The 11684-nt window shown below is 43.3% G+C and overlaps 1 protein-coding gene across 1 annotated transcript; it reads right to left on the bottom strand.

Annotated features, from left to right (window-relative positions):
• Positions 1 to 9453: 9453 nt before the first annotated feature.
• FBXO48 (F-box protein 48) lies at positions 9454 to 11597 on the bottom strand. Its single transcript, XM_082481934.1, has 2 exons — positions 11181 to 11597; positions 9454 to 10142 (listed from the first exon to the last, which is right to left on the bottom strand). Exons 1-2 carry the CDS (start codon positions 11454 to 11456, stop codon positions 9981 to 9983), a joined length of 438 nt encoding a protein of 145 aa, XP_082338060.1. The 5' UTR covers positions 11457 to 11597; the 3' UTR covers positions 9454 to 9980.
• Positions 11598 to 11684: the final 87 nt, after the last annotated feature.

Raw genomic sequence — 11684 nt, 5'->3', positions numbered from 1 at the left:
CTGGTACTGGGAGTGACTCGAAACTGTTCTTCCTTTTAGTCAGGTTCTCATGCATTTCTGGACATCAATAATTGTCTCTACATTCTAGTCCATTTTCAGTCAAGGCCTGACAAGAAAAACAATACATTTTACAGTCCTTTCTCTCCGATAAGCTCTTCACAAGGGATGAATTGGAGACCAGGGTTATTATGGGGCTAGTTTTCAAAGACATTTGGTTTCCTAACTCATGGGAGTGCTTTTGAAAATCAAAGTAGGTGCCTTGAATGCCACCAGCGGTCTGACCTTGGGAACTGTGCATGAGATGATGACAACTGCCACAACCCTTTAACTGATCAGGAAAGGTGCAAAGGAGAGGGCTACTGGGGTTGAGACAAGGTGGCGAGGACTACTGTAATAAATGACTGTATATGAGAAAAAAAAGGTTAGTTTTATGTCGCTACAATTTCTAGAGATACTAATTAGATCTTGTCCAAGGGAATTCAGTATTAAAAAGCAACTACAAGTCTATCATAAATTAAGAGGCCAGCCTGCTTACTTAGAAGGCACGGAAGGGAAGAGGCATGTATCCTGCACAAGAGAAGAGAGAGCAGGCCTGGTACAAGGAACTAGTAATTGAAAGAGGAAAAACAGAAGAGCAGACCTTCATGTGCCATGCTTCCTCCATCTGTTTTTGCCATGCTTCCTCCATCTGTTTTTGCCCTCTAACTATTTAAATCACACATCTTCTACGCACTCAGCAATTACTACATCAACATCAGTTCCTTTTTTACTTATAAAACGAATTAGTCCTTTTTATAGACTAAAGCACAACAAAATAAACCACTGTGGGTAAGGACTGTATGTATAATTTACAATTACTGTAAGACTTGTATGATACAATCTCCTATAAAGATCATCTTATGTTCGTGTTTGACTTGCCACATCTTACACTGAGCAGTTTTCTCCTCCCCTGGAATGCTGATTGCGCGGTTGTTACAGTCAGGTTTTCAGGAACATTTATTAACCATGCACCCATAAAACCAACCATGTAGACACGAAGCTCCTTTTTTCATGATTTAAAAGTACAGGGCAAAGCAAACCATACACAGGAAAAATAACATCCATGAGGACTGCAACAGCCCTACAAGCTTTCAGCCACAGGTGTTACTTCTTCTTATAATCCAATAAACACAGCATATAGAGGTAGTTATGTCTTAATGTGTTTCTAGCAGTGTTTTCCAAGAGCTGTTTACTTTCCCTATGCTGCAGCTTTCTTTTGAAGGGTAAGGCTGGTATTATTTCATTGCTAAATGTAGTTATTTTGGTGCTGTTCTTTGCAGTGTGCTGTCTTTGCTTCTTATTTGAAAGAATAGTTAACAGAAAGTCTTATAGGTCTACTGAAAGTGTGGTTTTAGTAATAGAACACTTTATTGAGGAATCTTTAACCAAAGTTAAAGAAAAAAACTAGTTAAGGGCTCTGAGCTATACTCTAGTATGTACTGTACAATCTCTTTTTAAACAAAGGTTTTATTTGCATTTGTTAGTGCACTGTTGCAAATAATTCTTCAATGCAGTAATACTGCTTCTGTCTTTGTCTTAGATTTCACTTAATTAAAAATGTTAAATACCAATGATTTCCTTTTTTTTACCCCCTAATTTGTTTTCAAATATTTAGAAGGTATTTTAAGTTTAAACAACTTGCTTCACAGGGCTCTGGGTAAGCACTTTTTATTGTTTGTAATGCGTCTCCATTTGTTCTAAGTTCAGGTTTGGGTAGTGCCAAACCTACGAATCCTGAAAACTTCCCTTAGATAACCTTTTTGGCGGGGCCAGAAATGTTTTAGTAGGGTGGGGGCTTTTTGAGGGGGCTTTTTTTTGGTTGTTTTTTTCATTGGGTTGGGGTTTTTTTTTCCTGTTTATACATTTAAAACTGTACGAGTCTATAGTAGGAACTTTAAAAAGCAAATGAGTAGATAACAGTCCTCTGCTGGTTGTTGGTAGTCGATATTTCTGTGGGTGCCTTTAGTTCCTATTTTGAAAAGTACACGTTTTCACTTGTGAACTGTGGTCTTGTTAATATATCGAGGTTTGTGCTCAGTATGAACTTCTGTGCACAACAGAAGACTTGAAGTTGGGCTTCAAATTTCTCTCTCCCATTTGGGTTTCCAGCAGGCTAATGGGGGCGAGGTATATGCTCTCGTCTTCTCACCAACCACCTTTTGGAGGAGTTTTGGGGTTTGATAGCTTTGGCAGCCTAGAAAAATTGCATGTGCTGTGCTAAGTTCTTTAGCCTACTTACTTGAATAATTTTTAAGTAAATATATTATGCTAAGTTTCTCCTAACATAAATAAAAGTGGAATATATATGCTTTTACACATTAATAATATGCCACAACATGCAAGAGGTTCTTTTTGAAAGCGAGGATAAAATAAAATGTAAGGCTGTTTGCACAGCCTCTAGTTTGAAGGATTGCTTCCAGATTATGCAATTAAGTGATTGCATAGCTATGTTATTTAGCCTGTAAGCTGAGCAGTTCTTGTTTGCCCTTTAACATCAGGACACAGGATGGAAATCTCGGTCCTGCTTCTTGTGACCACTGTTGACAGTGAGTAGAGTGTTTCTCTTACTTTATAACCTTTCCTCTGCTACCCAGCAGCGTGGTTCCTATCGTGAGTATCTATCTCATATCTTTCTGTGTTACTTGTGTGATACTGAGGAGCACAAAAACAACTTAAAAAGCAGAGGGTGGAGGCAGGATCAGCGTCCTGACAGGTGGAGCACTGGTGCCTTTCCAGATGACTTTTGCCTGTCAGCTGCTCAAGGGAACCTCATAGCAGTGTGGAGCTTTTGCAATGCTCCCACTGGGCTTCAGCAGTTGCTGGATTGGAGCCTGAAAGAGGAGAGTGTCTTTTTCCAGCTCTGTGGAAGTAGCTTCAGTATTCGAATGAGATGTAGTCCTGCTCGATCTGCAAAATGCATGTGACAGGGAGCCACCATCTGTACGGGTTAGTTGTTTTTGTTGCGTGGGATGATGATATAATTGAAGTATGAATCTGTTGCATGAAGAGTAATTTGAATATGGTTACTTCATCACGTTTTGAAGGTATTTTAGGAACTGCTTCACCTCTTATAATAGCAGATTGGTGATCTGCAAGCCAAGCAAACAAAAAACACCCTTGAAAATTCTCTGATTGAAAACAAGGTTCTTCTTTTGTTGTTACTCATGAGACTTGTTGAAATAGAGCTTCTCTTTTGGCTTCAAAATGAGTATTTATTTTTTTTTACCTTTCGGTTTGGTTGAAGGGAGAGTAAAACTGCGTATGAAAGCTGAGGAAAATGCTGCTTTTCATGCCTCATTGGACTTCCATTTAAAGTGTAACAGGGTATAGGAAAACTGTTTACCTTCCCTGCATCCACTCTGCCTTTTTTTGAGGTGGCAATGTGTTTCCCTGTCTTTCTCCATCCCAATAAAAAATGAATGAGAATGAGCGAGGAAAGGAATCAAAGGCACATGCTGATGAAACTGATGGATTTTTGCTTCTAGCTGTTGAAAGGGTGGGAAATTATGTTAGTATTTTTTTAAAACTTGCCTTCAGTGTGTCTTTCAGCAAAATCTTGAATATCAATAAACCAGAGTGATCAAGACCAGAGTGATCAAGGGAGAGGAGGAACAACCAGGGATCGGCTAGTTTAATTTTAAAAAAGAAACAACCTAAAAAATCCAAACTAGACACCCCAATCTTCCCCCCTTCTCAAACCCAGATATTAGAAGGACATTGAGAACTTTCTTCTTAGAGTATTGCCATTAGCCCCTTTATCAAATACACAAGAACAACATATTGCAGGCTGATAGAATATCAGTTAAATAAATCAATGTGTAATCAGTCTTTTAATGTACCTGCTTCCACATGATAAGGAAAAGTCTGAAAAGCACGAAAGTATATCAAAAGAAAAACAAGAAACTCTTTTGTCCTTCAGTGCTTCTGCTGTGTGTGTGTAGGTGTCCTGCTTTTGAAGGCTTAAGTTGCTGTGTGATTCCCTTGTGTGTGATGGTGAAAGTACAGTAACAAAATCAACACACGTGTGTGAGATATTTTTGAATAATAGGAAGAGTCGTTTATGTCAGATTTTCAACGCTCCTATGCGTTTTTCTGATTAATAAAAGGAAATAGTTCATCATTTCTGGTACCTAAGTGGTAAAATAAGGCTGGGTGGGTTTTTTTTAAAACTTAATATTTTTACTTAAAGGAAGGCTTTTTTTCCCAGGTTACATCTTCGATTTCCCCTTTCTCCTCTTCACCCCGCCTCACCTCCTCCTTCTTAAAACTGTTTTGACCTAAACTTCCTAATCTATGGAGAGAGCTTGTGGCTCTGCTTTTTAGGCACCATAGGGTGGAACTCAGACACATAAACGTAAATGCCTAGTGGCATTTTAGATGTGCTACAACATACCACGTGGTCTTTAGTCACTTCTCCAGAACAGCAAAACTTTCCACTATCTCCTTATACGCTGTGTATAGGTGCTTGGTTACTTCATGGGTATCAAGTGCCATTATAGTCTCCCTATTCAAGCATTTGCAGAGCCCCTGGCAGTATTATCTCTAAGTACATGTGGTGATAAGAGTTGCACGTTAGAGCAGTATAATTTAGTGATAAAATTGTCTACAGACTAGTGATATTCCAGAATAAACGTGCTATAGAAAAGCTGATTAGTTTGGTTAGCCACACTAGATGAAACTTGAGGCGCGTTTCTGCGGCGATACTGTCAAAGGGCTATATGCTGTATCTAGCGAAACCTAGGTGTTAGGATTTCCTAGCTAAACTTGTACAGTTCTCTTGTTCTTTAGTGTTGTGATGGAAAAATAGTAGAAGCCATTCAAAAATACTCCCTCGATTGAACAGATGAAAAAAGTTCTTATGGGGTATTGTCATACTTCATTTATTAGCTATAAGATACTGCTGCTGCAAAAAATATTCTGCCTTTCTCAACGCTTCTTCTTTCTCCTGTTAGGATTAAAGGCTTAAGGTGGCCGGTTTGTTTGTTTGAAGTTTTGCCTCTGTTCCTAACTTGCTCAACCTATACCTTGAATTCAGCCTTCATGTTGAATCGTCCAATAGGTAGCTGATAGTATCTTGTGGTCTTTTGTAACTGGTGTTCTAAGATCCCTGAGATGTTTAAAAGCCATATTTAGTGTACAGCTAATATGTTATCTCATGGGTAACGATGTCCCGTGGCATCTGGAGAAGCCTTTGCATGGAGCTTCTGGTGTCTGGCACCTCAGCAACAGAACAGGCTGTGCAGTTGACACCCCCATATTGGCAAGCAGCAGCTCCTTTGCCTGTTAAGATTTCTAAGGACCGTGCATGTGCTGTTATAACAATATTTTTAAATGTGAATCAAAAATCTAACATTGTACCTGATTTGCATGCTCTCGCAGGCTGTTTTTTCCCTCCTTGCTCTGTAAATCCACAGTTGCTGGACATGGGTGGCAGAGTTGGACAGAACAATTCTGAGGAGTTAGAGGGGGCTGCAGAAGTAACTGTGATGGTAGACAAAATTGTCCTCTTGGGTTTCGTCTTGGTAGGTCCCCTGGGACCTCTCAGTTTGCTGTCCATCACCCTTCTCCTTCTCCTTCTTCTACCCATGGTTATAGCTTGGGCTTTTTTGGCTTACCAGAATAGTAGAAGTGGGTCTAGCCCTTAGCAATGAGGCGTGAAAAACAAAAACCAATGAAGCACACCAGCAACCCCCAATTCTTAGCAGTGTTGTGCTCTGACTCACAGTGTTAAATGCAGCAAGTGATTTCTTCCATGGTTTTGAGGACAGACTTTTCTGAACAAGCAATGTACTGAAAAACAACTGCAAAGTGTCAGGATGCTCTTGGGAATCTGATATGCCTCTACTCAAGTTCATTGGGTGAGAAAACTCCACCACCACCCCTCAAATCCTCCCATCTGTATGCCGTCACTACCCTTCTGTCAGATCTGGTGGGCTGAAGTAGCTGATCCCAATCCTGAGCCCAACTGTTCTGTCTTCAGTTGGAATAACTCTGTCACTTGGGACCTTCCAGACATGAACCGGTAGTGCCTGCCTACCAGAGAAGTATTTCTCTTGAAAAAAAAAAATCACTTTGAGTGGTCTAATGAAGAAAAGTCTCTGGTGATTAAACACCTCGTGCTTTCTTTTTCATTTAGCCTGGCTCATAACGGCAATGGGCGGAAGCCACATCCTGCACTGTGATGAAACCAAACCACCCTGTCAGCTCCTCCCTTTAGAAATGGAGCGCCACAATACTGAGTAGCCACAAGGAAGGTTCTAACACCGCAGATGGTTTTGGAAAAGAAGAAATAAAACACTGACCTCGGAGGAACTCAGGTTGAGCTTCAGTGTCGGGCATTTTGATGTCCAGCTGCGTACAGCAGCTCGGGATGTTTTGTGCAGCAGGGATACTTTTTTTTCCTCATCTCAGAAGCCTGGCTGGTTTGAGCCCATGTTGCATAGTTGGGGCACATGGGTGAAGGACGTGCTATTTGCTCTGCACAGCACAAGCTCCTCTGAAAAGGCCTCTGCCTTAGGCGAGCTGGGTGGGTGGGAAGGTGGAAGGCAGGAAGGCTGTGTGGCTAATGGGGTGCCTGGGCTGTGGGCGCCTCGGGAACCTTTCTGCAGCTAACACCTTCCGAGTAGGAGGGTAGAAGTGGCGTGTGAACGCAGCGGGTAGGTTGGTGGGGTTTGCTAAACTAGGACTTTCCACTTCCTCAAAAACTTACCGGTAAGAGAGCTGGGCACTGAAGCAGAAAAAGGGTTTTGCCAGCCACCTAGGTGTGAGGATAGCTGGCACCTATCCTGGGGTGGTAGATGGGTTTTACGTGGACTTAGCTGCTGAGGATGCTCTCTGGGGAAGGATACCTACTCATTAGTGCTGTTTTAGGCAACAGTACGGTCTTCCTGTTGCCGGCGTTTCAGTGGTTTTTGCTTGCAGGTAGGAGGGGAAAGAGATGAGCCCAAACCAGCTGGTGTAGGACGTGGCACTGTTTGGAGCGACAGACGCTTCTTTAAAGGGAAGAGAGCACATGCAGCCTGCAGCGCAGCTGAGAGGCTGAGTAGGTGGTGCAGGGGCAGAGAGTTGGGGGAACAGAAGACCAGAATTGATGTAATAAAATCTCCAGGGGGAATTAAAACCCTTAAAGGAGGGCTCAGAGTGGGGAGGGGAAGCAAGCTTTGTTTTCATGAGAACTAGTACTTAAGTACTTGTTTTTTCTCTTATAGTCAAGATATTAATGAGAAACTTAGAGCATCGCTACTCCAGGTTTAAAGATCCAGGCCTTGTCTAATGGCACAGCTGAGTGTTTGTTTAACTCCTGGTGTGTTTAAAGAGGCACAGCCACCTCACCTGGACAGAGGTAGAAGCGTGACAGATACTGGCGATGCTTACGCTCTTACGAGAGTGGGGAAAAGCTACAGCTAAGTGCACAGTGAAACAACTCTGTGTCAGGATTCATACCAGAATAATCGTTCTAGTTAAAAATGGTATCCAGAGAGAAATATATGAGAACTGACAGCTGAGGGGCAGGAAAAGATCAGAAAGATGGGATAAATATCGGAGTTACAGAGACTGGAGGTAACAGGAGGAGGCTGGGTGAGGAGAAGGGTGAGGGACTAGATCCATTATTGTGCACTTTTCCTGTCTTACGATTAATAAATTGGGCACTCCCGAGTTGATGAGAATGTGTACTGCTAGTATTATTTTCTTTGTTATTAATTTGTATGCACTTTTTTGACTTCTAGTGCTCTTAAAGTCAGGGTAAAAGATATTGTGAGCAGAGTGAGGCAGCACCTTCAGTGGAAAAACTTGTGCTTGGGTGTGGTTTGTTTTGGATTTTTTTTGTGGTTGTTTTTTTTTTTTTAATTTGAGATAACTAGATATAATCTTAGAGCAGAATAGCTCTTAATAAAGGAAGCAGTGTTTGCAATTCATTGAGCTTTGTGCTACACCCACTATACTTAGCAATGCTCTTTACTCTGAGTTATGCTTCAGCCGTGTTTGGCAGCCGGGTGAGAGCAGAAACTTCAGTGAATTTTGGGTACTGCGTCCATTCTGGCTAATGTAGTAGTCGTCCCACAAGAACAGCGTCGCTTCTTTTGGCAGAAAAGGGAGATGTTATACATCTTTATAAAACCTGTTGCAAGAGTCCTGATCCCGGTAGTAACGCTTACCTATAAGGAATAAATTGCAAAAGATGTATAAGAAACATTATCCAGTCATTACATTATGTCAGGCAACGTTATTGATGAGAAAGCTGTCCTAATTAGATACGCTATTCATGATTTAGAAAAGGTACTGGTGCTTATAACCCGAAAACCTGTTCTAATGGGGAAAGTGTATGAGGCTGAGGGAAGTGAATCAGTTTTAATGGAACCTGTTGAATGCTCCAAACTAGAAAAGGGATCATACTGTTCTTGGACGCATTTTAGAACTACCAGTTTCACCTGGATATTGCTTCTTCCTTGGCCTGTAGATACGGGGACCTACAACCAACAGTCTGGGAGCCCAGACACTTGCAATAAAGGGGAGTAAAAAATACTAGATATTTTCACAGTGGTTAAATAATTGTGAGAAAATAAAAATGCGTAAGTTGGAAGCAAGTTTAAACTAATGGATTGTTTAACCCCCAGCACCATCGAACAAAAATCACCACTGGATCTCAGCCCAGAGGATCATGGTGTGTATTTTCAGAGCAAAGCTGCTCTACTGCTCCATCTGGTGTTACTGCCCCCCCCCGCAGTTAAAGGGCTGGACCTCATTTAAGTAAACTCCCCACGTAACAGGAGCCTGATCGTGCCCCATTGAACCTCATGACAGGTAACTTCTGTCCTTATGTTACCAGAAGGTCCTCTGCCAAAGTCTGCAGTAGTTAATTTGAAATCACTTCGTATTAACTAAGTTTCATAAGCATGGCAGAAGTCTTCCAATAGAAAATGGGTGACTGAATTTTGTAGGAATACCTCAAGCAATTGAGACCTTCCCAGTGTTTTCCCACTTTTACTCTTTAGTGCAGAGTAGGTAAGGAAAGGTGATATTGAAACAGAATTGTAATAAAGTGATTTTGTATCCACTTTTATGTTGAGTAATGTGATGGACATCTCCCCTTTGACTAGCAGCAGTTTGTAAAGTCAGCGCCAAAAATCGGTGCTGGTAAAGCAGGGTCTGTGTGATGGGAGATCACTGTGTAGGAAAAAACTAAGTTTCTGGCTGTATTTTAACTTCAGTACAAAAATAAATGAAGTTGCATTTTCTTGTGTGGTTATCAGTTATTTTGTTTAAAGTAGTAAATTTTGCTCTACTCCTCGTCATGCAAATGACTAAAACGCATCACTAACGACAGAGAGGCTGCTTCGGCCCTGCCTGGTGCCTGGATCTTTGAGTCCTAATCCAGAAATCCCACAGCCAGGCAGCGGGAATGCAGCGCTGCCGAGTGCTAACACCTCTGTGGGTGCAGCTTCAGAGAAGATCCTGGTGAGGACCTCTCCCTTGAGATGGGCAGTGGGGATGTTCAGCCAATCCTGAGGTGGCTGCCTCCTCGTCCTCTTCTTTTCTTCCCCATGTCTGGATTTGTCCCTTTCCCCAGCGTTCCTTTGTGGGCTGTCACGTTGTGCTGCTGATATGACACACTTCAAGTCAAACACACTTTTTTTTTTTTTTTTTCCTTAAAAGTAATGTCTTCCAAAATAACAAGTGCAAATTGCAAGTACAATCAACATCTTTTTGACAATGCAGCAGAACATTAAATTTACAAATATACAACTGAATATTTAGTCTTATTTAGAATTTTACAGAAAATTAATCAGATAAAGTGCAAATTAAAAAAAAGACTTTTTTGAGAATCTTTCATCGTATGTTTGCAAACACAACTGATTCTGAATGGCAAAATATTTACAGTTTGGCAGTCTTGTGAGTTGTTGATGGAAGGTTCTTGAGCTGCAAGAACCAGCACTGGTTTCTCATCTCTCAAGTTCTGCTTCCAGGATTTCTCCCCACGTGTCGACGTCCATTGGATACATGCTTTTCTCTGGCAAGCTGTTTTGTGAAGGAATGTTGCTGTATTTCCCGCTCAGCCATTCTTGCTTCACTTTGCTTTTCCAGTAGTTTCTCAGTAACGTGATCTGGTGGAAAAACAGACAGCTCAGCTCTTGGAAATGAACTAAGTTGCATTCAATACAAATAAGTTTTGCATTGGAAGAGTAATGCTAGAAAAGGCACTAGACACTTAGCCCAGGAAGGTGCACAGCTGCCAAGAGGCAAACCTTGGTCTACTTCTAATTTTTCTGTTCTAAGCTGTGTGGAGAATTGCTTCTTGCCTCAATTCTTTGAGGGTCACAATGAAAACCCTAAACCAGGAATTCATCTTCCTCCTTACTCCTTAAAAGAGGTGCCTTTCACTTTCTCTTCCTCTTCCTCTTGGGGTTATTTTGTGACCTTTAACTCTTGTTTGGGCTCTTACTGCAGGCTGGCTGGATCCTTCTCTTCAGCCAACCTTTTAGTGCAAGAAAATCCTGACTTGGTGTGCGTTTGCTCCTACTTCAGATCCCCTCTCCAAAATACAGATAAAATAGAGAAGCAGTGCAGGGAGCTCTGGAAACTCCTGTGCACGAGTAGTATGATCTGTACACTCGAAGGGCAACCGCTACCTGCTCAGGGTTTTGCCTCATACTGAAACAACTCTACTGAAATGTCAGAGTCCAGAATTGTTTTTTTTTTGGTTTTTTTTTTTTTTTTTCTGCTGCTTCTCGTCACTGCTGCACTATACCCCTGCTCTCAAACACACCAGCTAAAATGCTCCTGCTTGTTTCCTCTTTTTTCTACCCCTTCCTGGACACAAGTCGCTTGAGGCGTACTGAGGCAGAGGATGAACTGTGACTCATAGTGACCTAACCTAACGCAGACTTCGTGATGACGAGGAGCAGCGCCGGGACTAAGCGGGACGTGCCACGTCAGCCAGATGTGGTCCCGGGTGGGGAACGGGACAGCCTTGCCGTCGCCTCTCCGTGCGTTTGAGCAGACGTCCGGCTGTTGGGGGGCGCTGCCATGCCACGCCGGGACCACCGCTCGCCAGGGAGAGGTGACGTGTGCTGACGAAATGTCTTTCCAACACCGATCCCAGAAGCCTCGGCGCGTTATTAGGTCACTGCCGTCAATGTTACCTTCCAGGAATACCCGTTCCCTCGGTCGCAGTCGATCTCCCGCTGGCAGACGGCTCTCACGCTCAAGCAGTGGTGCCGCCATAAGCGCTCGCTGCCCTCGATGACGCGGTGCCAGCCCTTGCACGTCACGGCCGCGTGACACAAGCTCTCAACGTCCAGGCCGCTGAAAATCCGACAGCTGACCTCCGGAGGGAGGACCGCCACGAAGTCCGACGGGTCTCCTCCTCCTCGTCCCCCCTTCTCCCGCCCCGCAGGGAGGAGCGCGGCCTCCTCCATCCCCGCGGCCTCGAGGCGGGCGGGCGCTCCCCCCACACACTCCTCCTCACGGAGGGCCAGCCGCCCCCCGGGCCGCTTCTCCGCCGGCCGGCATCTTGCGGCGGCGGCGCTGGTTTATTAAGGCGAATCTTTAGGCTTTTCGCACCGGCAGCGGCGAGTGATGTAACGGTATTACGTAATCAGCCGGCGCCCGCAGCCCTCGGTCTCGTAGAGGCGCGACGTCATCAT

Source organism: Vanellus vanellus (genome assembly GCF_965231255.1).
Source record: "Vanellus vanellus genome assembly, chromosome: 3".
Lineage (NCBI taxonomy): Eukaryota > Metazoa > Chordata > Aves > Charadriiformes > Charadriidae > Vanellus > Vanellus vanellus.
The sequence above is the reverse complement of the archived record's forward strand: the minus strand, read 5'-3'. Positions and strand labels throughout refer to the sequence as shown.

Coding starts and splice junctions, on each gene's coding strand:
- FBXO48 (XM_082481934.1), bottom strand. CDS start 11,456: ATGGAGGAGGCCGCGCTCCTCCCTGCGGGGCGGGAGAAGGGGGGACGA. Junction 10,143..11,180: donor GGAACGGGTATTCCTGGAAG/GTAACATTGACG, acceptor TTTTTCCACCAG/ATCACGTTACTGAGAAACTA.